The sequence below is a fragment of the Balearica regulorum genome, chromosome 2 (assembly GCF_011004875.1).
Source record: "Balearica regulorum gibbericeps isolate bBalReg1 chromosome 2, bBalReg1.pri, whole genome shotgun sequence".
Classification (NCBI taxonomy): Eukaryota; Metazoa; Chordata; class Aves; order Gruiformes; family Gruidae; genus Balearica; species Balearica regulorum.
In genome coordinates, this window is record NC_046185.1 from 115,000,795 (window position 1) to 115,028,047 (window position 27,253).

At 42.1% G+C, this 27,253-nt stretch overlaps 1 protein-coding gene across 5 annotated transcripts in view; it reads left to right on the forward strand.

The window, feature by feature from the left end:
• Nucleotides 1-27,253, forward strand: part of BMPER (BMP binding endothelial regulator) — a 147,934-nt gene that overhangs the window by 101,540 nt on the left and 19,141 nt on the right. For all 5 annotated transcript variants that reach the window (XM_075745378.1, XM_075745379.1, XM_075745380.1 and 2 more), the window contains one exon: nucleotides 1,684-2,020. In XM_075745378.1, the coding sequence (XP_075601493.1) occupies nucleotides 1,684-2,020 (337 nt within the window). The remainder of the gene's footprint in view (nucleotides 1-1,683; nucleotides 2,021-27,253) is intronic.

Here is a 27,253-nt window from a genome sequence, read left to right on the forward strand (position 1 = left end):
CTGAATTGCCGTTTGAGCCTCTCCCTGTTTCTCTGTGGTGTCGGTAGGAATTGTCATAGGAGACAATGGGATGTGTTGCTAAAGGAAGGGTTCCAGCTTTGGACTGAGTCACTGGTATGTTAATTACTTACATGAGGATAGGGCAGGATATGGATCACATAGTGACAAGCACTGATTTACAAGAGGAAAGGGTGGTGCTAAGCCAGCCCACACAGCAAATGTAGAAAGCTGCGGTGAAGCCCTGGTCCTGCACCGTGGAGTGATGATGTTTGATATTCTTGGCCAGGCAAGGAGAAGAGGGTAAAATCCAGGTTATCCGCTTTAAAAGCAGGTTCCTGTGTCTATCCTTAACTAACTGCTGCACACGCGTACTTTATGGGAATAAATTAACGTCAGCAAAATGATTTGTGATCTTCAGATGCAGGGTTACTGCAGAGATGTGTAGTAGCATTCATCAGACATTGGAAATAATTATAGAAAGGCCATTTTTGGTAGAAGTTAAGCAGCAGTGATTCTTGGTGTTGTTTTTATTCCATATGATACCAAAATTTGCTTTTCTTTATGAGATACATGTTTACTCCTCAAAGGATGAAATTCATTTAATTTACAGTCACCCAGGTGAAAACCAGAAGTTTAGTCTCCACCTGATCTCTGGGTCCTCTGGAGTATCACTGGAAAGAGAAAGGCATTCAGAAGGTAGTTCATTCCCTCTGCATTAGACACCCATGTTGTGACCCAGAGCTGCCTATTTCTCTCCATCAAAGAGAGAGCCCAGACAGCTGACTTACACTAGACACCTAGCTTTTAGGCGGGTACAGACAGGTAAAATGTATTTCATCCACAGAAAGCAATTTTTAATTTTGATATACTAGAAGTGCAAAACCTTACTGTAAAACAGATTGTAGCAGAGCACTTACATCCCAGCCATTCTATGAAGGTTAGATGTTTACCATCATTCCTCAGTGTTGCGACTTCTGAAGACAACTTCAAAAGGCTGGTAATTAACGCCTTTTGAATGAACAGTTTGAATCCAGTCCATGCCTTCTTACTACAGTTTTACCCATCTGACATATCTTTGTGACCATCTTTTTAACTGTCTTTGCCCATACAAAATAAGGTACTTATATTGGAACAATTCTATTCACCCAAATGAGTGATCAGTGTCAGCTATGCAGGCAAGAAAAGGATGTTTTCCATAAAGTGGTCACTGGTGGAGTCTCATGGGGCAAAGACACCTTTGTATGCCCAGGACCTGTGCAATGGGTGACAATGGCTGAAATTCTGGGCCCCCTGCGAAATCAGCTAGAAGAAGAATTTGCCCAAAAGCAAATTCAATTTGCAGAATTTTGCAAGAGCTCTCTTTCGATCCTGCAAGTAGTTTTGCCTTGGGTCCATATTTTTTAGGATAACCCCATTCATTAGCAAGGAGGAACAAAAATGAACAGAGATAGGCATGAGAGTATTGACTGTGATTTAAGTAACACTACACTTGCCAGAGGCACTTACTGGGAGGTATATAGAAATGTAACAACATTATCAGAAGGAAGCCAATGGCTTTGTTTAGGTTCCCATGAACACTATTTCACAAACATAAGGCATAGTTCGTTATCCTCAATTTCTTCTTCTCTTCTCTTTTTGTGTGCGTGTGTGTGCGCGCATGCTTTTGTCTCATCTCTTTATTAGGTTTGGAAATCTCATGGGATGGAGACAGTTTTGTGGAAGTCATGGCTGCACCACATCTGAAAGGCAAACTCTGTGGTCTGTGTGGCAATTACAATGGGCACAAGCGAGATGACCTGATTGGAGGGGACGGGAATTTTAAGTTTGACGTGGATGACTTTGCCGAATCCTGGCGCGTGGAGTCCAACGAGTTCTGCAGCCGCCCACAGAGAAAACCTGTGCCCGAGCTCTGTCATGGGACGGTGAGGGTGAAACTCCGAGCTCACCGGGAATGCCAGAAACTCAAAGCATGGGAGTTTCAGAGCTGTCATTCAACAGTGGATTATACCACATTTTACCGGTAAGTGTGGCTTGCTGTGGAGGGGGATAGTAAGTTACCACGCAAGGAGAAAAAACCACACAGTTGGCCCAATTTTAGTAGCATTTGAGCACATGCTTTGAGCTGCTTTTGCTAAGAATTAATATAGAGGCTTAGAGTTACATTGTGATGAGCTTTTCCGAGTCAGGAATCAGAAGAAGATGGTCCTGAGCTAATAAAGACCTGAGCAGTCAGCAGTGAGAAAGGCAGACAGGCTCGTGATCACCTAGAGAAAAAGTACTTTTGGAGACTGAGGAGAGAGGGGGAAGAGACTTCAAAACATTTTGGTAAGCTCATTCTGATTTCAAAGTCAGCTGTAAAGTTGAGGCTGACTTTAATTACTATTACTTGTGGTCCAGAGAAGTGTGTCTTCCCAGAAGCATTTTGAAAATGGCTTTATTAAAGCAGGGATATTAACTATTACTAGTGCCTCTTGGATGGTGTAGTTTGTGGGTTGAGAGTTTGAAAGGAGAGAGTTAACAAAAAGTTCAGTGCATGCCCATCCTGCCCTGGGAGCAAAGGAAGACAGATGAGGATCTAGAAGCCTTGTCCGAGTGCATTATTTAAGATTTTTTTGTCTTTAAAATGCTTCCAGTCTAAACCACAGAGACATCATTTCTGCTCTTTAATTGGCATGAGTTTATTTGCCCCTCACTCAGTAAATAAAATTGGCTTTTCTTTTCATTGCCTGACATAAAAGATAAAAGCAAGCCGAGTCACAGTTGTATGATGGCAGATGAAGCTGCCTGATCTCTGCGCTCCCAGCTTTCCCCACTTGTGCACATCTGCTGAACTATTGGGCTTATTAGGAAAAGCTTTCTAAGATGACTCCATTTCCCTCATGAATTGCCTTTCCTCTTCTTTTATAATGAGACAGAAATACTTTTACCCCAGCAGAATACTTCTGGGACTGGGAAATGCTAGAAGACGGCACACAGCTTGGCTTGTAGTCCGTGTGCTTCTGCCTTCAGTTTGCTATAGTGTATCCCTGTGCTAGGAACCTGGCAAAGAGTGAAGATTATATTGTGTGCAGGTTATAATACTTTATCTTTTCCAATGTCTGGAGGCACAGCAGAGAGCACTAGAGATGCTAACACACACACACACACACAGAGGGTCTGTTGAATGCATTTCAGCAACTTTCCCATCTCACTTCCATCGTCCTCTAAAGGTAAGTGATGACAATGCAAATGGAAAACAGGCACAGAGAGATTTGTTTCATTTTGCGGTGGATTTTTTGTCCCTTTTTTAAAGTAGCTTGTGATTAATTTAGTGCAATACGCTTCCTGACACCACAGCGGAAAATGATTTATATTTTGGCTACAGCAGCCAGAAAAAAAAAAAAAAAATCTCTACATGCTTGCACACAAGAATTACCATAGAGCATTTCTGTTCCTTTAAAATAATGTCTTCTATTTGTCCTGGAAAGACAATGAAATCAAGCAAGTATTTAATTTGATTATATCCTTTTGTAGAAAAGTCTACTTTCCCTAAGGAAACTTTATGTTGAAATGACCATCAAAATCTGTCAGAAGTAGCTGTTTGTTTGCTTCCATTTAGATGTTGCCAGCTGTTAGAATGCTCAGCTCCCAACACAAGAATCGAAGATAAAATATAAGTTAAAATTAAATAATGCTATTTAGTGGAATGCTACTTCTTGTTAGAATCTGACAAAGTTGTAGCAAGCAATTTATTCAACAACCATGGCCATTTTTCATACTAGGAAATTTCCAGAAGGAGGTAATGATTATGAGACACGCATTCAAGAAAGTTCTGGGAACCTTTCTAACATAAATCTTTGCATATATAAATACGTGTGTGCGTGCGTGTGTGTGTATGTAAGTATAAATATGAGTACTTAAGAGATTTGCATTTTTCATTAATTTTTTTCAAAGAACCCATTGCTGGTGATGTACTTCTGTAGAAAATTTAAATTACCATTAAAAGAAATTTAAATTAACATTTACATCTTTTTACTGAAGTCTTTTAGAAGACTGTATCTAGTCAATGTTTTCTAATTTCAGGCTAGGTTTAACTAAAATTTTTCCGATTCTGCTTTTCTGACTAAGAACAAGCTCTTAGCAATAAGAGAAGTGAGGAGGAAGAATGGTAGGGTCAGGTTCTCTCATTTTTCTATTCATCTCCTGTTTGAAATGAATAGCTTCTCAGTTTTTACCCTCCAACAATTACATATTATGGATCTTTTCCATTTGAAATACTGCATTCTCAAGAGTTAACCTTTCTTGGTCATTCTTGCCTATATTATCAACATTGCTTCATTTTCATTATGCTGCTCTGGTAGTGACCTGCTGTTAATAAGAATTCTCAGAAACAGAAATAAACTCAGCAGGAACATTACGAATTAGGGTGTGTTTTCTCCAAATACCAAAAAAGGCAGCGAACAATGCATTGCAAACATTTGTCTGACATTGTGTTACTGAGGAGATTTCCGTGAAGACGTCTCAAATTAATTTTAAGTCTCATTCTTTTTACAGCTGTAGTTTCTCCTTTTGTTAGCCATCCAAAAAACATATACAGCAAGATTGCCACAATTTTTAGGTGAAAAGGATATGGTTAATGTTTTAAAGAGTAGACATCTAGCTGCATGGTTGTGGGGTGAAGAACGGCTAGCTCCTGAGCTTGACCTTGATAGATCCGTGACGCCTTAGGAGAAATGGCTTTGCACCTTGCCCTTTACCCTTTTTTGATATTGTGACTTTGGTGACTAGTGTTTCGCTGCAAAGCACATGGTAGAAGAAAGCAAATATAGCGCAGAAGGATTTTGAAATAGTCCAAACTGCAAACTAACAATTTTAGCATCTAATTTTATACCACTCTTTTAATTCTTTGTTTTGTAACTAGACACATTTTATGGACTTTTAATTGTGGTTTGTTTTGTTTAATTTTGGGTTGGTATTTTTTGTTCATCTTTAATGCATTGCTAGTTGTTCAGTACTCGTGAGTAATACTCTAAAAATAACCCTTAGGGTTGAACTTTATGGAGGCAAGTTCATTAAGCAGGAAAACGATGTTGAATTTACAGGAGATTTTGGTAAAGTCTGGGTGAGGAAGGGATTAGCAGTGACAGTCATCACCATTGCCACTTGTCTATTTTGATATTTTAATATGGCTGAGCATCCTGGATTAGTCCTTGCCAAAAAAAGAAAAAGTTACCAAGGTTACTCAGAAGCAGGTTTTTAGAGGAGATACTTTGACCATTTATACAATAAACCTTGCACTCAGGCTCCTGAAGCTGCTCTTGAGTATAAGCAGCACTAAAAATAGGTAATACCATGTGAATTTCTCATGCTGCTGTTACCAGAAAAAGCTCTATCACGTTATCAAGAAATATTATGGTACTACTTAAGCTCTTGGATGAGGATTTGGGGAGCTTAGGGGACTTTCTGTGCTCTCCAAGCCCTAACCTGTGGCTGATGTCATTGTGTATCTTCAGGCTGTGCTGGAGCAGGAACCTGGAGGTGAGTCCAGCCCCAGTGAGGCCAGGGAGCAGTGTGGTGTGGGGAGCAGGTCCCCACTGTGCCCCCATGCCCGCTTTCCTCAGCCATGGGTGACGCCTCTCGGGAGCCTCCTTGGGAGGCACAGGAGCAGGCAGCCCCAAACAGGGGTGCGAGGACCGCAGCGAGAGAGGCACAGCTATGCTGCTTGATACAGGGACAAGTTGAGCTGCAGGAGACACCGTAAAGGAAGGCACAGGGCCAATACTCCTGGTAACACCTGCCCTCATTAGCATCTATGGCTTTCTAGTAGCTTTTTTTTTTGATAGTTTGGTATCACCAACAGATTTGGAACATGACATCAACATGGTATCAGTACATCACCCACTTCTAATACACCTACACAGCAGCTGAGTTCATACATGACTAGTTACACATTACTCAGGACTCTCACTGCTGCCGTAACTTTGGAAAAATATTCAATGTTTTACTTTTGCCATGCAGAAGATTCCCCCATCTGAGATTGGAAAATTTCTGCTCCTAACTCAAGACAAGTCTTTTCATTGTTATTACTCTTCCTATTATTATTATTATTATACGTTCTCATTGTTGTGGCTATTATTATTATTGTTGTTATTATTATTATTATTACTATTACTACACTTTTAACAGACAGCTGCATACCAAATAATTAGCTACTCTTTTTCTCTTTTGTAATTCTCCTAAGAGGTATGTTTTTCTCTCAAACACTTGTATTTAATCATGTTCAGTATTTTATGGCAAGCAGTAATTAACATAGTAATAGCCTCATTTGTTTGAATCTGTTAATCAAATACATTCAGGAATTGCAAATCTACTTTATTGCAATTCTTGTCTTAAATGTTCTTGTGACTGTGCTGACATTACTCCATCTTAGCTCTCGGTTAATCAGTTAATGAGTTTCTATTTCAGTTAATCAATTAACTTTATGCAGTTAACTGCTGCAGTCTTGCAGTTTTTCCAAAAATTTCCACTTAACTAGAGAAAATGTTATTGTTTGGAGTTAGAGCATAAACTGCAATGTTGTGTAGTCCATCAGCTCCCTGTTATTAAGTTTGACACATGTAGCATGAATGGCTGCAGAAAGCATGTGAGCTGTAGCATTGCTAAGTTAATTACCAGCTCTATTTAAAAGATAGGGACCAAGAGTTTGTGGCTTTGAAGCAGAAGGTTTGAAGGTTTTTGTCCCTGTTAACAATGATGTCCTACAGCTGTAAAATTCATGTGGTTATGCCCCTATGTTCACTCAGCAGGATGGCGCAAAAGAAACGTAGGCTGAAGAATGACTTCAGAAAAGCCTGTTTCAAGTGTTAAAGGGGTGTGTGGAAGTGGGAACTCTGGAGCCCTCTGTTCGCTGCCACCGGTGCGTATTGCAAAATTCTCTCTGCCAGGTTTTCTGGTCCTGGCTGTGCATGTGGGCATAGCAGTTGCCTGCGCTGCTCCAGCTGAGGCCGGGCTGCTCCAGGGCTTGTCTGCGGTGTAACCGAAGGGCAGCTGAAGCTCCGACCGCTCACAGGGTGACTCCTGCCCGGATCCTGCTCCTGCACCAGCCTCCACATCTGTCTTTCCACCCACGCCAGGGCAGAGCTCTGGCCAGTCCCTCTCTTCAAGACAAGCCAGTGGTGTTGGCTTGAGAAAAGGACCGATGGCACGAAGCCGTGGCTGGTCCCCTCGTGGACCCAGCACAGAGCAGAGGCTGTTGCTCCCACTCACCCTCGTACTAAGGTAGGGATGTTCCTGCGCCTGTCAGACCACCTGCCCGAAGCTGGCCCTAAGTCTGGGTACTAGGAGCAGCGTAACCACAACAGAGAGGAGCTCAGGATGAAACAATTTACTCAGCTTTTTGGACAAATTGTCACTGAGCAGCTGTACGACCCAGGGAACTTCTGGTTAGAATGGAATTTAAAAATATTTGAAATAATAATTGTATTTTTTTTAAGCAAATCTGCACTAGGACTTGAGTTTCCTATAAGCTAGATGCTCCACTTCCTGGTCTGCTCTGTTCAGCATCTTCAACTCTTCCATCCATTTGAAGTTACCACTGGAGCTTTAGTTGCTTGCATTGTTAAGTGCTTAATAATTCAGGCTTTCTGTACAGAAATACTCTGCTTTATATCATTCTACTTATACAAGGTGATCCTTTGCAGATCTGCATTGGAGAAATGCGCAAAGGACTAAGCTTAAATGCATAGGCACTGGGAGAGAGACGGTGTTCCCAACCCTTACAAGAGCATTGGTGCTTGGGAACACATTTTCCACGCATATCTGGCTGGGCTGCCTGCTGCCTTTACTTTATGCCCCTTTACGAATCGACAAGATTCGCCAAAACACTTCTAAATGTCATCCTGCACGTCTTGTGTAAGGCCGTGATGAACTCACTTGACATACAGGTAAGAGGCACCATGGCTTACATTGCTGGTGACCAACAGTGCTAAGAAAAGGGAGAAAATGGACTTTGTGGTGTCTGATGCACTTTGGGATTTCTAGAAGCAAGCCTCAAAATTTGCTACCTATATGCTGATGGTAAGGAGTACTCCAAAATGCCACATATATATAAGTTTATAGATCACCACTGGTTTAAGCCTCCTCGTTGAAGTATTTTTCATCTGATGTAGCCAAGAGTGAGTGCAAGCTGCCAGAAAAGTACTGTTTATATTTAAGGATTAGAAGTTTGGATTTGGACAAATAGGTTGAGTGGTCAGAAAAGATAAATCTGAAGCCAAGCTGAGCACAAGTATCTGCAGATCATGATTCCTCTTCATCTTTCCCCACACCCCTGCCCCTGGTGGGGTATTTTTCATGTAACCAAGCCCCATCCACTTGTGTCTGTTTAGAAAAGTGCCTCAGGAATTTGAGGCTAGAAAACGTTCTTCTCTTTGTATCAGTGGTTATTACAGCTGTAAAACATTGAAGCAGTGCCAGAGGATTCACAGATGTCTCCTTTCCTGTTGAGATATTGGGAATGGGGGGGATGAGGGTGGAGAGGGCTCCAAAATCTGACAAGACCATGGTGTTGGACAAACACCGTTCACCTGGGACCATCCATGGCTTGCTTCCAGTGGAGAAGCGCATGCTTCCCCGATGACCCACTTTGTGCTTCCCTATATGGAAAGTTAATGATTTTTTTTTTTTTTTAACAGAGAAAGATTTTTTTTATAGGAAAACCAGATGAAGCAGCATACTACTCTGTGATTAAAACTCAGGGAAGTTTCCTTTCCTTCAAAGGGTGGCATGTCTGGAATGTGTTTGTTTTGCTTACCTAATTACATGATCACAACCCTACCTGATGCTGTCCTTTTATGCTGTCCTTTTACACTGAATGAGATGTTATTTCCTACTGATTGCAAGTGCAATATGAGGCTTCTTTTCTCTCTTTTCCAGGAAAGAAATCAATTTGTGATTATCATGCATGCAAGTATATAGAGACTTATTACAAAAACCTGCTTCTGCCTAGTAAAACTTAATTTCTTTCTGGTTTATTACCTGGCTCAATGAAATTCAAGTCAGGTGTTTCATAACCAAATACTGTCTTCCTCATTGCCCAGTGTCTGACAGATGTGCGACTCTGCATGTGAAAATGTAAGGTCAATTTGACTGAGACAAAAATGATCCTGAAGGATGGTAGGAACTATGGGGAAGGGAGGAGAGGGGGAGGCATCTAACAGAAAATCAAGGTACCATAAATGCCTTTCTCATTTGTCAATATGGACTGCATTCTCAGAACTTGTTGTTCCTGGATTGTGTTTAACAGAAGTTGGGTAGGGTGGTTTTGTTTGTTTTTCTACAGTGCCTTGGAGTCATGGGATAAAATCCCAATTCGTTGAAGTCAGTGGGAATTTTGCTGTATTTGGACAACAGGTTTTCATCATTGTGACTGTTCCTGTCCCATGCAGGTTTATTACACTAACCTCTTGCATCAGTTAGTAATCCTTGGTTAGCCTTCCCACCATTTGCTTTACCACAAACAATTTAAGAAAGCTTCAACTGGTTCAGAGACAGCGGGTCCATTCTTCACTGGGGTAGACAAAGTGAAACGCATTCAGATTGGGGCTCCCAGATCCTGTCTGCTTGCCACTTTTTTCCTAGGGGAAATCTAAGGGGTGGCTTTCCAGGGCAGAAGACCTAATTTGTCTGGCCATAGGCGACTGAGAGATCCTTTTTGTGTTTCACTAACTTGAATTCACTCGTGGTTCTTTTTCTTAGCTGTAAGAATTCTGTAGAAAAAGCCTGCAATGCTAAGTCTGCTGTCCCTCACATTTTTCAATTTTATTTTTTTTTGATCTGATAGGCTTTTACACATGCCCTAGGCATAACTTCTTTAACACAGAGTTTCCCATCTCAGATATCCTTATTAAAGCTGCAGTCTTAAAATACCACTATTTCACAGTAAGCATGAGTATGCCCTAGGATTATCATGGCAAAATACAAGCACATCCCTGTTGCGTACACTGATAAATTTTTTGCAAGGGCCCTTTCGCATTCTGGAAAACACCCCTGATGTTTCAGTAATATAATACAATGCATGATTTTTAAAAAGAAGAGGAGAGCAGGTGTGGGGAGGAACTGGTAGAAAAGCAGAGTGATATCCTCCCTTGTGGAAATGTTTTAAAAGACGCCACCTGCCATTTGGTGCAATTTGATCCATTGGCAAAGCAAAAATACTTGCTACACTGAAGTATTCTTTTTTAGCTGCAAAAATAAATCCTATTTTTTGGAGACATGCTATTCAGAAAAGTAGTCAGCATCATCAGAGGAAACCACCCTATGTCTCTGTCAGGTACCACAGAATTTTAACTACAGCTGCTACAAAATCCTCTGTTCGATCTCATTTTAATTAACCTCTAAGACATGTTCACAGCAGGGCTTTCTTTCCTAGTTTGTTTTCATTTAATTTTAGCTTTCTATGTTTTAAGCTTTATTGCAGTATTGATTTTAAATAAAATCCAGAGGTGCTTAGCTGATGGTAATATGTCTATTTCCGTGAATAAATAATTCAAGAAACCAACCCATCGGATCTCATATTCTGCCTTGGGCAGAGGCTATTAAGTGTTGCAGGGAAGAGCAAACCCACCCATACTGTAGCTGGCCAACTGTGCCATGTCATATACGGTGGAGAAATCCCTTGCAGGCCCCTGAGATGATCGGTTTACATCTCATAGCATGAAATTTTAATTACCTTTCCTTTAACATGCATAACTGCAAAGCTACTATATTTCAGCTCCTATTTTAAGCCACCTGCAGTATATCCTGCCTAATTAGACACACAGCAAAGATGAACGAGGGTGTTTATAAGCAGGCAAATGAGACGAATTTGTGGGAAACGTTTTAAAAATAAGCTTAACCTAATCCTCCTGTTATTCTTATGAGTTCATTTATGCTTCTGGCAGGATAACCAGACAAAGCAGGACGTGAGCTGTGACCGGCACAAAAAACTTTTCTGTAGAAAGTTTGCCTTAGGAAGGTTTTGACAGCTCCAAGCAGCTTATCGAGCTTGCTCTCACTGTTGTTCGGAAAACTGACTTGCTGCATGTGAGGGGTCCATTCTGGAGACTTTGTATGGGTTAGATGTAACTGAAAGCTTTCTTGTGGGCTTTTTTAATAGCTGAAGGTTTTTCCTTCACTTTTGCTGTTGTTTCCTAAATCTCACAGGGCATCCAAAAAATCTGAGGTGTTCCCAGTCTTTGAGGTCTCTGGGGACCTTTGCATTATGTCAGCTTTTTAGTAGCTGTCTGTGGTATAAAGTAGCAATCTGGGGTAAAGGCAAATCTGCTCCTCTCCTGTCCGTCCCTGTAAGGACTCACTGTATCGATAGGCGTGCAAAGGTCCCAGGCTCCACACTTGCTCCCTCAAGCGTGCACAGTGCTAGTGCGTAAAGCAATTAACTTCTGTTAATTACTCAAGCCTCATTTTTCCTTCAGTTTTCACAGCACATGAAGGAATCAGCACCTCACATTACTGGTGATTTACGCAGCCTCGCAAACAAGCGCAGTGCAAGCTGTTTCGGGAGGCCTCTACTGCTGCCATTCAACCCGCAAAACATTTGCTCCTTGGGCAGCGCAGCACCGAGAGCAAGAGCAGATCGAGCACCGGGCGCCGGCAGCCTGACGAGAGGCAGGCGCAGCCCTCGTTTAACTGCGAGCACACGGGTCCTACACAGCCCTGCGTGGCAGAGCCAGTGCTGATGAGGGCTTGGGGCACGACAGCAAAAGCTCGTGACCTCCCATGGCAAATCTGGGCACTTGAGGATTATTGTAACCTAGGGCATCGCAACACCAGAGCACAGAGCGGACTCATGGGAAGTAAGGAAGGAATGGGCAGAGGTACTTATGCAGGAATATGTATTTATCCATCTCAAATATTTACCATCACAATACCTAATCTTGGGTAAAAGGTACGCGGCACACTGTGGATGCATGGGTATGTGTGTCAGGTTCACCCACCCTTTAAACTGTTGAGACGTCACTTAGAAACACATGTGTGTTGTTCCGCTCTCGTAATTAACTTGGTCACTGGTGGACTCGTTAGAGCAGGCATAGACTTATGCTAAGACAGTGAAGTCTCAAGACTGGAGATTGCCAGTGCCATACTGGAGCAGGAGTAGATCTAAAATGCCACTGGATCAAAACACACCATAAACAGTCCCTTCCTCATCAAAGGGAGCAGTAGGGTTATATTTTCACCCAAATGGAGGGCTCTGCGTATGTGAGAGCAGGTGCTGTGATTTCACCTCTTCATCATGACATGCAGAGGATGACAGCATTTAAGTCTCTCCCTGACTCCCCCACTTAAGCCAGTTGAAATTAAAATTGGTGGGGAATGTGCTGGGAATACTGAAGGGAGTTGGAGCCATATGTTTTCTTGCATTCTTGGGTACTCCTACAACTAACATTCTGTTTATATAATATTTCTGAAACATAAAAGCTAAAATAAATCCAGCAAGTGAAAATTAATAACAAGTCATTTCTCTTATGATCAGTCCAGAGGAAGCTGTCGTAAGTGTTAAGGTATTCAGACAGCTGATTTTTGTACATCAGCTCTCAAGTGAGGTATGTAGTTTACAGGGAGTGAGTCCTTAAGGTTATGTAGTCTATGAGTACATGAAGTAAGAGGCTGTTGAGGATGGTGGATACCATGGCAGCAAGAAAAAAGTTTACAAAGTTCATTTCCTAAGTGCTCCTTCTTAGCACTTTACATTTTCAAATTGCAGTGTAAACATTTAATTCTCACTGCACCCTGGTTTAAAGTTGTTGAAATGAAGAAAGAGTTCTTTGCTGTGCAGGAAGCCAAGAGCAGATTTGAGATTAAAACGTGAAAGTGCCTGGTTCCTGGCCTCAAGCTCAAGTCCATCTGACGGGATGTAAGAGGTTTCATGTGCACAAGTAGTGTATTATCTTATTCTTGTCAAAGCACAAATTCTTCTCAAATATTCAGACGAAAGTATTGCAAGTCTTTTTTAAGAAGGTACTAAATCTTCTCTGCTCTTCTAAGGCCCAGCTAGATGACAACCCCATTAATACTCCATGCAATGTGTCTTTGGCAAGTAAGAACCTTAAAACAAGTAAAAAAAAACTAGTCATGAATTGAGGCATGGATTATAAAAGACTTCTTTTGGAGCAGGAGGAGTTGATATGCAAGAAAACTCCCATACTCCATTTTCAGGTATCAAGGATTTGGCTGAGGTTTGAAAGCCCATTTTGGTTGTTCTGCTCATCTGTCTGTCTACGTGGGTCTTCTCTGTTGTACTGATTTCTCAGCCTGTTGTTCATGAAGAAAACTTCCATACTCTCTGGAGGGATTTTTTTCATCATGGTGAGGTGATGACATATTGATCATAAATGTCCTAGATGTCCTCAAGGGGTGACAAACTTTCAATGCTTTCAAGATTTGCTGTGGGTACAGAAAACTTTATCAAAAAAGGCTTATAGACTGCATGTCATGAGGAATACACTTCTTGGCCTTGTTTCCAAAGGCAAAGATGATTTGCTGACAATATAGAGAAGGATCACCAAGATATCATTTGAATGGGTTGAAGGTTGATCTGTAATCAGAGAAGAACTACACAGATTCCCCAAACAAGTGGCTGTTTTATCTCCTATTAAGTTTGTTAACATGCCTTCAGATTTTCTACATTAATTAGGCTGCGTTTTGTCAGCATCTGAAATACGTAGTTTGACTATTTGCATCATGATTCCTCACTTTACAGAAGGCCCAGATCTTCACTGCAACCATTAGCAGTGAATATCTGACTTCAAAAATACCCACGAGCACAAAATTGAAATACAGTACACAGACATTTCAGCCCATTAGAAAGGGATATTTGGTTCATCTTCCAGCTCTCCTCTAACTCACCTGTACTGATCTCCAGATAGTTTGTCTCTCTGGTTAGTTTGACCTCTAGACAGTCGTTTCAAACTGGTGTCCATCCATCCCCTGCAAATGGAGAATGCAGTTAGCAGTGACCTGTGAGACGTGTACTCTGCACGGCCGGGCCAGGTCACACAAAACACATGGCAGAGAGGCAACGAGGGAACAGACTTCTGCAGCAGGCTATTCTTTCGTGAGCCCATGCTTTCTCCCAAGATGTCTAGACTGCTGCCTGACTTGACATAATCTATTCCATAGCCATAGCCTGCGTTATAGGGTAGCTAGGCGATATCCCTGGCCAGGATTCCCATCTGGTTTTTGAAGCGAGGAATTCACACTGCGTGGTTCTCTTTATCAGCTGCATGCAAACTGTGCACTGTCTTGTAGCCCCCAGAATTTCTTTCACCTGTCTCTTTTATTTCTCTTTGTCTCTCAGTGCTGTTCGTATTTCTTTCCAAATGATAAAGTATTTGGCCAGGAATGCTTTTTACTTGTGGAATACCACAGGGATTTTTGTCAACATTCCCCGTCTATAGAAGTTACAGTTTTATATGGGCAGAGGAAATTTAACTGTGGCACTGGAAATAATAACACTTGCGACATAAAAAGATGCTATTTATTATCTTCAATGTCCTTGCAGCAGGCGCAGGCACTGGGTTCAAAGTCATGCCAAGGTTAAAGATTCTGTGTACTTACTCAGAGAATTGTTGGTCGAATATGTTTTAGTACCATAACTGTGATGGGCCTGAATGTTTAAAAGCTTTTCCATATGACTAGGAAGTCAGGAGTTGACAAATTTCCTCAATGTTTATAATTAAAACCCAGAAGAAGATATTAAACAGTTACCGGTTTCTATGTTGTGGTCAATATTAAGATTTATTGACTTGAGAACCAATATTGACTGAGGGGAAACTAAGCTTGATTTTTCCCCTAAGGCCTACCAAGTCTGGATGTTGACTGAAAACAGAAGGTTGCATGGTATAGACATCCAATGCAGCCTTTTCCAAGGATAGGAACTTGTTTCTTCAACTTTCAGAATGACTCCAAAGATTGTTCTAATGTTTGTTACAATGCTTTACAGAAATTATTGTTACAGTGTTGCTTTAAAGAGCCTTTTAATTGTGGATATGCCCCTTTGACATACAATTGTTGAGGTTAGGTAGAGTGCATGAAAATGCTGGATTGGTAGCCTAAGGGAGGGACCATGATGTGTTGAGTGGGTACAATATGAAAAGCAGCAACAGGAGCTTCTTGCGATGTCCTACTGTCAGGTTTCCATCTTGGGCTGTGGCAGCACAGCCTGCCAAAGTCCACAGTGGGTATCATCCCTGTATCTATCCCATCCTTGACTGTCTCAGAATTACTGCAACAATCTGGTGACTTTTATGACACGGACTGCTCCTTCCTGGGAAGCCAGAAAATGCAGCTGAACTCATTCCAGGTCACCACTACTCTTGCTTTTGTGTTAGAAGTGTTATCATTTAAAACCATCAGGTGCCTGAAAGAAGGGAGTTTGAGCCAGGAAAGTCAGAGATCAGAGCCTGATCTCATAAACCAACATATTACGTGACTATCACTCCTACATATACAGCATATGTATTTTTCCCTGCTTCTGACTGTTGCCTGAATTATATACATTACTAAAGATCTGAACACTGCTATTTTTTTAACAGTCTCTATGAAATTAATCTCTTGCAGATGCTGGCTCAAGGCTGGCAGCATCCTTCATTTTCAGACTTAAGGTACTAATAAAATTCTTAAGTCTGCTTTCTATTCATATGTGAGAAAGCCTTCCAGTTTGACATGAACCAACTCTTTGATTCATCTGTTGTCAGTGGCAAGAGTCAGGCTAGTTCAGCTCTCCGGGCTCTAGACAGAATTGTATTTCACAAAGTAGCCCAATAATGCACTCAACAGTTAGACCCGGGAGTTTTTGACGCCTTGGCAGCTTGGAGCCTGTCAAATTACACGGTCAAACTGAATTCAGGCTTCTTGGTGGCTCAGCAAAAGGATTGTGCTGTGAGCTGAATGTGGAATGACCAAGAGAGGATTACTATGCTGATGTGCAATAGGAACAGAAACAATTTTTGTAATATTGAGTGTCAACTGTTATTTCTGAAAGCTGGCAGAGACACGTGGTTTAGTTTTCAAGGCTTGTATTGGTTTTGTGTCCTCTCTCGTAGCGTCCACTGCTTGCTTTGAATGGGAATGTTCAACAAGCACAGTGATGCCTTACTTGTCCTTTTGGCTCAGGAAAATGCATTATGTCGTGGTAGCTAGTGTTTCCAGAAAACAGTAATAACTTCGTACAGAGTCTACCAGAAGCCAGTTGCCTCAATGTTAAAAATTTTTAGTGTTCCCTTAAACATGAGTGCAATTTTTCTGTGCTGTAATCCAAATGAAAGTGCGAAAGAGTATCGGGTTGTTTTTTTTTGTTGTTGTTGATGACCCTTTGTTTTCCCCTTTTGCAGTACAGGTGTGACAGTGATGGAGGAACACATTTACAGGTCTGCGGGGCTGCTGGAAAAAAACGATCCTTCCCAGGGCTGTTCACAAAGTGAATCATTAGCCTGATTGTAACAATAAATACCACCACAGAGAACATGCAAGGATTTATCCAAAGGTCACATTCACCCAGAAGGTTTCTCTGCTGAAAGAAGCTCACAGCTGTGTTAAGATTAAAGAGTGTCAGAGAACCATAGTGTGTGCAATTTTTTCACTCTGAGTAAAATATGAGCTGTTTGTCTAACAGCCCCAGCTGAGGGATGCTAATGTCAGACTGCCTTGGGGCTGTCATATATATTTCCAGTGGGTTTTTAGCATTCAGGAATAATCTCCGCTTTGATGCATTTATCTGACACATCCTAAGCTCCTGCGATGCCCAGGAGGAGATCTTCCTCCTGCTATTCTGAGAACTTTGATAGTCACTCAGAAAAGGGAAGTGTAATGGGAACAGCCCAGACAAACGACTGAGGTCAAAGTCATGTCCCCAAAATGGAAGTAGCCCGAACGAATCACTCGCTTTCTCACTTGAGCATGCTTAACACGCGGTGGGCCAGGCTGTGATGTGATAAGCATTTTATCTGCGGCAACAGGCAGCTGCTTGGGTGAATAGTCGCTGATGGGCTTCACTGAAAACTCTTGTGTGAGTTTTTATGTGTGCGTGTAAGGACGCAGTCATGGAGTTCAGTGTGTGGCAATGTCTCTATGGCTGATCTTGTTAACCTGCTTCTCCTTTCATTGATAATATTTTTATGTCGGGAATAGTGTTGTGGGTTTAATACTAATTTAATTGCAGAAGCAAGAGTTTTGCCCTTAGTGGCCTAGGGTGCACTGTAGCCCATGGTAGCATGATGTCTCTCTTGGTCTCTTTCTAGCAGATAGCATGGGTTTTCTCTTCCCCTGCCGATGGTGGGCCTGGCTCTCTGAGCTCAGGCAGGGAGCCTTGTGCTTTCAGGACTGCACATTGGCGTTCTCAGCGGTGGCAGTCCCCAGCAGATGCCATGGAAAAATGCTGTGGTGGCAGACAGCGACCTGGAGTGTTACTGTACTGAATGTTCCTCGGGAAGCAATTGTGGTTATCATTGCATCTGTGGACAGTAAACGAATTAATCTTCTGACATTTGTGTTGCAGAAAACACCAGAGAAAAGCCATGAGAAAGTTTAATATAATTTTAACTGTCCTTTGTAATTTCCTACCCGCAAATCATTTAATTCTTTATCAGGGGACTCCACATTGGAGGTGCACATGTGGTAGGTGTGAGGGAGAGAAGATCTGCTGGTCTCCTCTCCTGAGGTTCCATTGTGAGTTGATTTTTCTGAAAACATTCAGTGGCATGTTTTTGCTCTGTATTTTAGAGAAGCTTCAGGTGATCACCTCATGAGAAGTGGACCCTACTAGGGACTACACAACAGATTATAGACAAATATTTTGACAGCCCAGCAAGAACTCTTTAGCAGCTAGTTAGCAGATTATGTATTTACAGCCAGTGGGATTAGAAGTGACCTTCAAACTGACAGCTCTCTCAGCAGTGTTGCCATGCTGGTTGTTTGGATCATCTCTGAACCTGCTTTCTGTCTCTGTGAGTCCACATGGTTCTTATGTTGGCTTGATCTGGAGAGTCACATAAATGATTGTGGGTTGTTATAAGAGATGGGTTTCCATGTGTGATAGCCTTCCAATATGGAAAGCTGCCATGAAACACAACATGAGGAGAGAGGAAAACACCCAGGGCTGAACTGGTGTCATGTTTCTATTTTACTTCTGAAAAACCTAAGTCTATATCCAAATTGCACAAGATAAAATGCCTTAAATCTGTTGTGTAAGCTTGTGCAGAGCTCCTGCAGGACCACAGTCAAAGCAGAGCACACAGCTTTTGGCAGAAAACCCAGAGGTTTTTTGTTGTGGGGTTTGGGTTTTTTTCCTTGTTTAGTACAAAGGTGATCCAGTCCTAATGAAGGACAACAGTACCCACTTCAATGTATTATTTCTCTGTGTTATTATGACACTAAACAGAAAACCTGCAAGCAGTGTGGTGATATACTCAGCTGTAGCCCAGTTAGACAGAGTCCCATTGCAAGGAAGTAATCCCTTTTCTTCAGGTGGCCAAGGGCTTTCATTTTGAATATCTGAAGTTTTTTAGTAAGCATAAAATTTTTTTGACACCTTCAGGAGGTGGCTGGTGTCTTGGAGCTGGGTGAATGGGAGGTGTGAGGCTTGGTCCCAGCTCTGCCCTATGTCACATATGAACCAGCCCAGGGATACCTCAGTGAAAGTCTTAATATGTGAGTGTGCAAGATAAAGCCTGAAAATTCAGAGAGAACCCTCTAAATGGTTGTCAGGTGTTACAGTAGAGTCTGTCCAGCTCCCCTGGCCTTATGTATCAGCAGTGCAGAATGTACACAGCCATTTAAACCACTTCCATGCCCATCAGTGCAGAGTTTTGCAGATGCACACGTACCAAAGGCTGAAAACATGCGCCTGAACCACCCAGGCAAAAATCGCTTTAAAATTTATTTTGGATCTCTTTTATACATCCACCCTTCTTCTCTGTCTCTCTCTCTGGTACTCTAGCTCTATTGATGCATGCTCGAAAAAGAAAAAAAAAACGTAACAAAATCTCTCTTTAGAAAGAGATTTTGAAGCAGTGACCTCCTTCTGAACTTTACGTCATGGTTTCCATTGGCCGTCATGCTTGGAGCAGTTTGAAATTTCCTGGCGGCTTATCCATTGGCTCAACATTGGGGTTTTCACTTCGTCTTCATTGCCCAATTAGTGGGCAGAGAGCAGAAATGTGCTTGTGGAGGGGCTTGCTCTGCTGGGTTTAGGTCTCCAAAGAGCCCAACAGCTTTGCTAACGTCAGTGTTCTCTGTTGAGCTTACGGCAGCATTGCTGGGGAGCATGTTTTAGGGAAGACAAGGTGCAGAGCCAGGCTATAGAGGTTAGATTTGGCAGCTTTTTCAGTTTGATGACTGGAGCGATGGGGTTAACACCAGGTTTCAGAGTCCCTATGAGCTGGGGAGAGAGTCCAGCGCTGAGGGCAGCAGCTGGGTGCTTGATCTGCAACTCACAAGTGTTTGCCACTTAGCTGATCTCTGGTGTCTGCATTTTCTGACTCGCATGCTGTGTCATTCCCATGATGGTTGGAAACAGCAATAAAAGTGGATTTAGAATGAAAAGGTTCAGTTCTGCCATGTGGTCTTTTAGAGTGCCATGGGTTTTCCTGTGTAGGTTTCTGGGAAAAGGGCTGCTCCAGGGGCCAGAGGTGTTTGCTTCATGTCTTAGGAATTTGCACTCCAACCAGAATACAAAGTGGTTGGAAGTTCCCTGGAGATAAGACCATGAGTGTGACTGACAATTCAAATGGTATATCTAAATAGAGAAATTTATTTTGGCTGTTGCTAAATGGATGTCTTTACATGGACTGTCCTTTTGCGATGCAGGACGTGCAGAGAGCTAGGACCACGTATTGCTGGTTGCTGCTGGCTCCAAGGGATGCTCTCAGCACGAGCCTGTGGCATGGCAATTTCTATAGCTCTCCTCCACTTTACATCGACTCGGAGTCAGACCTTAATGGCAGAGTTTTCATCTGTCTCACTGCAAGTGAGGTGATTTGCTTGAGGCCATCCCAGGAAATTGTACGTGCAGGTTCACATGTCTATTCAGGATTAATAGATAAGTGTGTTTTAAGCCTATCCTAGAGTGCTATGCAACTGTGTGCAGTGAATCATAGGGCCTGTGACTTCAGCTGTGTGAAACAATAGAACTATTTCGTTTGGTAATACAATAATATTAACAATAATTGTAAATAATTAAAATGGTAAAGAAGCGTTGCTCCTAGTCAAGTTCGTCTTTTCAGCCTTTAACCTGGTATTTCCCTATTTGTTTCATGAATGGAAAAACATCTCTGGGTCACTTTATTGCACAGAAAACAGGAAAAAGAAAATACATGCTGGGATTGTCATCATGACTGATGGTGTCTAGTCAGTTTAACAGATTTTTCACAAAGTTGCTGGAAAACTGCTGCCGGTTTATTTCAGATTATAATATCGGACAGCACTTGTTTCTTCTGTTGTCAAGACAAACTCTCCATTTTGAATGTCACTCCTCATGACCCCATTTTTGACCTGGATAGCTCAGGCCTGATTAATCTAAAATGACGCAGCCAAGACCTTGGGCCAGGAGAGCGTATGTCTAGAAAATCTGGTAAATATTGGAGAAGTAATATGATAGTAGCAACAAGGCAGGGGCATCTTCCACCTCTGCGCATATTCCCCACTGCTTTTGGAAGTCAGCAGATTGTGCACGACGCTTGCCCTTGCAAAGGCCAGATAGTACATGTCTGCGGTGCTCCAGGCAGCATCGGAGGAAGTCCCAGGAAGCATGTGTATCCCAGAAACACGCTTTATATATCACTCTGTGGTCGCAGAGTGTGATCTGTACATTTTGTTCATCCTCAGGAACGCAGTGGAAGTAAAAATAAAAAATGAGAGAGAGGCTGTGCCTACCACGCAGAGACGGTCTGAGGCGTAGGCTCGATAACGATGAAGTGCCTTGCGAGGCAGTGCAATGGGGAGGACGGCAGATGGGATCAGAGCCAGCTCTGCCGTCCTCCCCCTGCTGAAGACATGACTTGCGTGTTATATGGGACAAATCACTTCCCAAATTGTCGTCATTCCTGTGCCTCCCCATAACTGGGTCCCTAAGGGGAAGTTAGAGGTTCCTTGGTTGGATCTGCCCATTGACTTGAACTTGCAAAGAACAAACTTAAGACTCGGCATCATTTCTGTCTTCCATCGCCACAGATGTGAGATCTGACTGTCAATGCAAATAATTGAACAACTGCCTCTGGTTTGAATCGAGCCTGAGGCTGGAAGCTGTTTGCATTCAGTGAGCAGTATGCAAGTTGCATTAAATGAGATGGTGACTTCCCTCTGTTATTAGACATTTACATAAATAGTTAGCAGCAAAGCAGCGGTATCCTCAGAAGAAGCTATGTAAAGATGCTGAAATCTTTGTCCACCTGTACAACAGGATCATTGTCAATACTCTGTGGAAATACATTGCTTCACTTCATTTCTTGTTAAATAAGAAATTTTAATGCCAGGGCCCTCACCCTGCCAGTGTTTTGTAAATACAGAATTTAGGATTTTTTGCATGTTAAAAAGCACACAAGCTTAGCAGGAAACATATGGGGGAAAATGACATTTCAAGCTACTTTGACTTTAAAAATATTTACTATATTATCACATGAATGTAGTTATCATTTTGGGCTGTAAATATTTTTTACAGTGCATTGCCTTATGCTATGCATTCACTTTTGAGGCTCCAAATTGCCCCTGTGCTTGTGTGTGAAATGAAGTATGAAAACAGACCATGGGAAAATTAAACGCTTCTGAGACTTGCCTGATGATCTCAGGCATTCAGGGCTGCTTGCTATCATTGCAACTTCTGATTGGCATAAAAACCACCAAATGGTAGGTCAGCTGTCACCCTTATGGAGTTCATGGTGCCAAACAGCAACATGTTAGTGGGTGAGCAGCTCCCTCCCTGCCTTGCAGTTTGCAATATTTGGAGCACGTCAGCAATGTATTTCTGATTTCCTCAGCTTTTGGACTCTATTTGAACATAAAGAGAAGGAAGAAGAGCACTTTCTGAGGCGGGAAGGGGCACCTGAGGCAGGAGCGAGGCAGTAGGATGTCTTTATTGACAAAAGCAGTGGAGTCCAGGCCTGAGGTTAGTTAACTATGAGACCACTGTGGCTCCCTGCTGAGCCTCCCAAACCGACCGACTGGCTGCCTAGCTGGAAGATGCTTCGACCCCAGCTCCCGGGCGCTGCTGGTCCAAGCTGCTCCACAGCTGATCAGCAAGGGACTGAGTCCATGCTCATGGGCTCCTGTCTCCCCAGAACAGAGACCCCACCTTGCTGTCCTTCACAGCTCTTCTGGTTCCTCTTGTTACCATATTTATAAAATGACGGGAGGTCAAAGCAGAGTTAGGAAAAGACATGGTTTTCATGTGATTTCTGAAGATGGATACAAGCTCTGTGAAGGACCAGATGTAGGAGGGTTAGGGGAAACAATCTCATAAATTTTCACTGGTGAGACTATGATCGTATGTCATATTATCCCACTGCTGAAAACAAATATATTAATGCAGAGCCAGATTTGGGGCCAGGAAAATTGGGTAGAGATCCTTGCCTGGGGCTCTCTGTGAATCTCTGCTCTTTCTAGCGAAACTGGACTGATTTATAGTTGTGTCTGGAAACTAGAAGTGGCCCAACGTGGATCCAGATCCAGAGGCAAATGTCCTTGAAATTGAGTGTTCCATTGTGCGTATGTGCGGATATGTGTATGGGGGATGGAGAATGAGTTTAGTTTGTTACTAAATTGGAACAGATGTCGGATCTGGAATTGGAGATTTCGGTTCTTCTCCTTGTCTTGTGGAAACAATGTGATGCTATCATTTCAACTGGCGAGTTGGAGCTGGTGTGCGGCTTAGGTCTCAGCTTTGTTACCCTCCGAGCTCTGAGGTTTATCTGTCTGAACTGAAACACAAAATACAGTTCAAATGTTATGATCTCAGAAAACCAAAATGGAAATAATAACAAATGTTAATACTCCTATGGACAGAAACCTTTCAAAGTCCCTTGCGCTTTACTACTGTTGTTCTAAATGGGTCAGATCATGTGGGCAGCTCAAGATCATATATTAAAAAGTAGATGAACTGCTTACCCTACGTGTGATAGAACTGAAAATGATACCTTATGTTTTTAAGACTTAATCCTCCTATTCGCTATTTTGAAATATGGCTAAGGAAAATCCTACACGAAACAAACGGACAAAACCAGCATACAAGAGAAAAACTAATGAACGTACATACTGAAAGGGAACATTTTATTCTCCCCAAGTAATTCATGCCATTTTATGGTTTATTTGAAATGAAGTAGTCAGTCCTGGCGGGATAGTGAGCAACTTGGCACATGTGTTCAGTTGCATCCATGGAGAAAAGAAACAGCTCTTTCTGGAGAAAAGTCAGTATGTGAGTATGAGAGAACTTTTTTCAGAGCTGGTCGTGTAGGATGAAACGTCAAAAGCAGCTGGTGCTGGCCAACCTTACCTGGCATTACAGGCAGACACAATTTTACCCTGGGCTTCAACAGGGACAGAGTTATACCAACACCAAGTGTTTCTGGAAAATCTTAACCATGAAAGAGCCTTCTTTTCTCAAGCCAGGCCGAGTCCTCCTGTAACCAGCTCTTCAGGAGAAGGGAGAAGTTGGCCTGAGGTTAACCACCACATGCCCAGCTGGGACCAGCTCAGAGATGGTGAATGTAGAAATGCTTAAAATACACTCCTTAGCCAAAGCTAGAGCTATTTACTTAATATCTAAACATCTTTAACAATTTCTTAGAAATACAATTAGTCATTTCCAAGTCCTAGCTACTCTTTTTATTTAACCATAACATCAAAAAGCCTTATGCATTCAAGATCCTAGGGTGCTAGTGTCAAGCACAGATCAGAATCTCATTGCTGCCCTCAAAAAGTTTATGTTTTAAAGATGTATGCTTGTCTACCTTTGAAGAGTTCAGGACAGTCTGTCCCATACAGTATTATACATTGTTCTGCCAGTACGAAGCTTCATTTGATAAAGAACCAGCCTGCTTTGCTGCTACAGCTTCCCCATCGAACTGCTTCCTTCACTAACATTTCAATGGGATTGAAAAGTGGGTGTATTAAGAAGCAGAGAGAGGAAATCATAATGGGGTGTCTGTAATATTTCCTGTCTTCAAGTGTCATGTCCTCCAGCCTTTCTCCTTGCTCTTGAGAAGCGTACGGTCAGACCTCACTAACTCAGTAGAGTCAGGTCAGAATGCTGCTTACATGCAGTACCCTGTGGGGTTGAAAGCGCACACAGCAAGAAGTTTGTTTTAGGACTTACTAGATGGCATGCTGCCTTGGAAGGCAGTGCTTGTAGTATAATCATCAGGATGCCTTATAAAAACAGATCTGAAGGAGTACAAAGGAAAGCTATTTGCAATGCACAGCAATATATTTTATTGAGCGTACACAACAAAGAAAGGTATTTTTCTGTACTTCTGAGCACATCTGTAGACACCCCTACAAGTATATACCCGAGGACGTTCTTTCTTCCCAATGTGAAATAAAGACCAAAGAGTAACAGCATGTGGGCATAAAAATTAATGTGACAGTTTGCATAAAAAGTAAAGGGGGGGTAATACTCTGTTTTTCTGAGTTTCATTCTAAACATTTAATTCTGACCACCTCAAGTCTTCCTGCACTTTAATTTAACTACAGCCTTTTTGTCACTTCCCGTCATGAAATTTGTACAACATTTCTGTGAGATGATAAACAGGTGTTACTTTTCATTCTGGCGGCAATGGCATTTTGGTGCAGGATGAAATAATCCTACCATTAAATAAGAAGCTCACAGTGGTGTTGTGAAGCTTAATTTGTTTGGAAAATGCTTTGCAGTATTCAGATGAAAGGCACTCTGGATATTCAAAGTATTATTACTGCACAGCTGGTGGTCTACACGCTGCAGATGTTTCTTCCATGCTGTTGCATGGTAACTTAAGTGGCTTCTTAGTGCAGATGTTCACAAGTGAGCATGCACAACCTCCTCCGCCTATGTTTTTTGACACAGATTTTATTGCTGCTTGACTTTTGATCTTGAAAAGAATATTCCTCCACCGGTGAGGCTGGGGTTTGGGTTTTTTTCTCCTTTTGTTTTTTTTCAGGCTAGTAGGTGCTACACGAGTGTGTGACTATGTCCTTGTTGGTTCAGCCCCAATTGCAAATGACAGCATCTGCAGATATTTACTGTGGGCCTTTCTCTTTAGCCTCCATTTCCTTCTGTGGCTTTTCTTCATTCCCACAGTGTTCGACTCTGGGGACCCTGCCTCTTCTGTTAATATTCCATCACCATCACTCTCTTCATGCAGACATGATGATTCCCTTTGTACTCTTTGCCCAGATGGGATCAAGAATGTCGTTGCCTCTTGATTCTTTCTTCCCGTGGCTGCTGCTACTGCTACATGAAGGGATCTCTAAGAACCGCTGGGCTTGACATTCACAATAATGTAATCTCTCTGAGAAAGTTTCAAGATAAGATGAAATTCTAATTTCTGCATGTATGGTGCTTTCCTTTCCTTATAAGTGGAGAGAGGTAAGGTCTGACTGCAGCTGACATACATGAGGAGTGTGCTGAACATGTGCAAATCTCTGTGGAGGCGCTATATGATTTCATCGACCTATTTGGCAGGAGAACTAATGTTAAAATTTATGATGTTCTTGTTTTGCTGTAATTGCAGCAAATGGCAAGATATCCAATGCAATACAAGGGCAACTGAGTAAACAAGGCTTTTGTCTAAAGTGCAACACATAGCCTATTGCATTACTGACGTAGGCGTACAAAAGGCGCAAATCTGTATACACACACGTGCACACAGAGAAAGAGGAAAGTACAGCAGAATGGTACCGGTTCTGGTTAACACGGAGCTTATTTACAAGGTTCACATGGAAGACAGAGAGGATTTGGTACAACACACTGGAGTGTTTCTTCTGAAGTATTTTGAGGAATATGTCCTGGCCACACATCTCTAGGAGAGACTGTGAGAAAGCAGAGGCTTAAAGCTGAGCACATTCCAACAAATAACTTCAGAGAGCAAGGAGAAACCACACCACTTTCTATAGCACTTTCTGCAGAATTCATCATTAATCAAAGCAGAAGGCTCAGTGTTTATCCAGGAAAGTTAGATCTGAAGGTAAGACATCTTGAGAAGACCAGACCTTGGCTACATTGTGAGGTGAATTGCATCTTAAAAACTTGGTCATTTCCCCTGATTTTTAAGTGTGTAAGAATTTGCCAGTGCTAACGAAATCTTCTAAATGGCATCCCTGGAGACCATAGCTACTTTTAATATGCAGAATTGATATGGCTTATGCAGATATATACAAGTTTCTTTACACTCCTGTGATCCTACTGAAGTGTCTCATCTTTTCTCTGGGTTCATCTTGGTAGGCATAGCTTTCGTTCTGCCTCCCTAATGTCCCTGAGCTGTAAGAGTTGCTATAGACATGTGTAACAGGATTTACTCCACTTTACTTCCCCACCATTGCCTGCTCCAAGGGGACAGACGTGTGGTACTGCTTCTTGTCCAGACCCCCATCCTTTTTTCTCCTGGACTGCTGGTACTGCAGTACTCTTCTTTCAGTGCAGCTATTTCTAATATTCATGTGTCCTACATCACTGAAATGGGAGAGGGAGCAGGGAGAGAAGGGAGGAAAGAGGGAGGGAAGGAAGAGCTTCTAATGTTCTCTAAGTTACTCAGTTCATCTCCCCTGATTCATGACTAATACCTCCTCCCCTCTGCTGATATATTCCTTTGCTCATTCCATTTAGGTATCATCTCAGCTGAAATCTAGTCATCATATGGGTAACATTTGGATGCATATCATCTTGTTCATTATGATGTGATCATTTTTGATTTACTTATTGCTTAGTAACAAACGTTTCTTTTGCACATGATAAAAATCACTTTAAATCACTGGTCCCAGAATAGTGGCTGAAAATCAATCAAGAGGGGCTTTTACTCCTGCCACTTTGGCTCAAGACTGAAACGTTTCATACAGTAGCGCTGCTAGGAATAAGCTGGGCTTCCTTATTAACGTAATAAAATGCAGACCATCCTAAGGGGATGAGGGAGTTGCATTCCAAAACTTGCACTGCAAGCGACCAAAGTTTAATGGAAAACTTTGAAAAGATTCTATTAAAAAACAATTTTCCTTCTATATATCATATGCTCTATTTTATGCTTTCCCTGCTCCCTCCTTT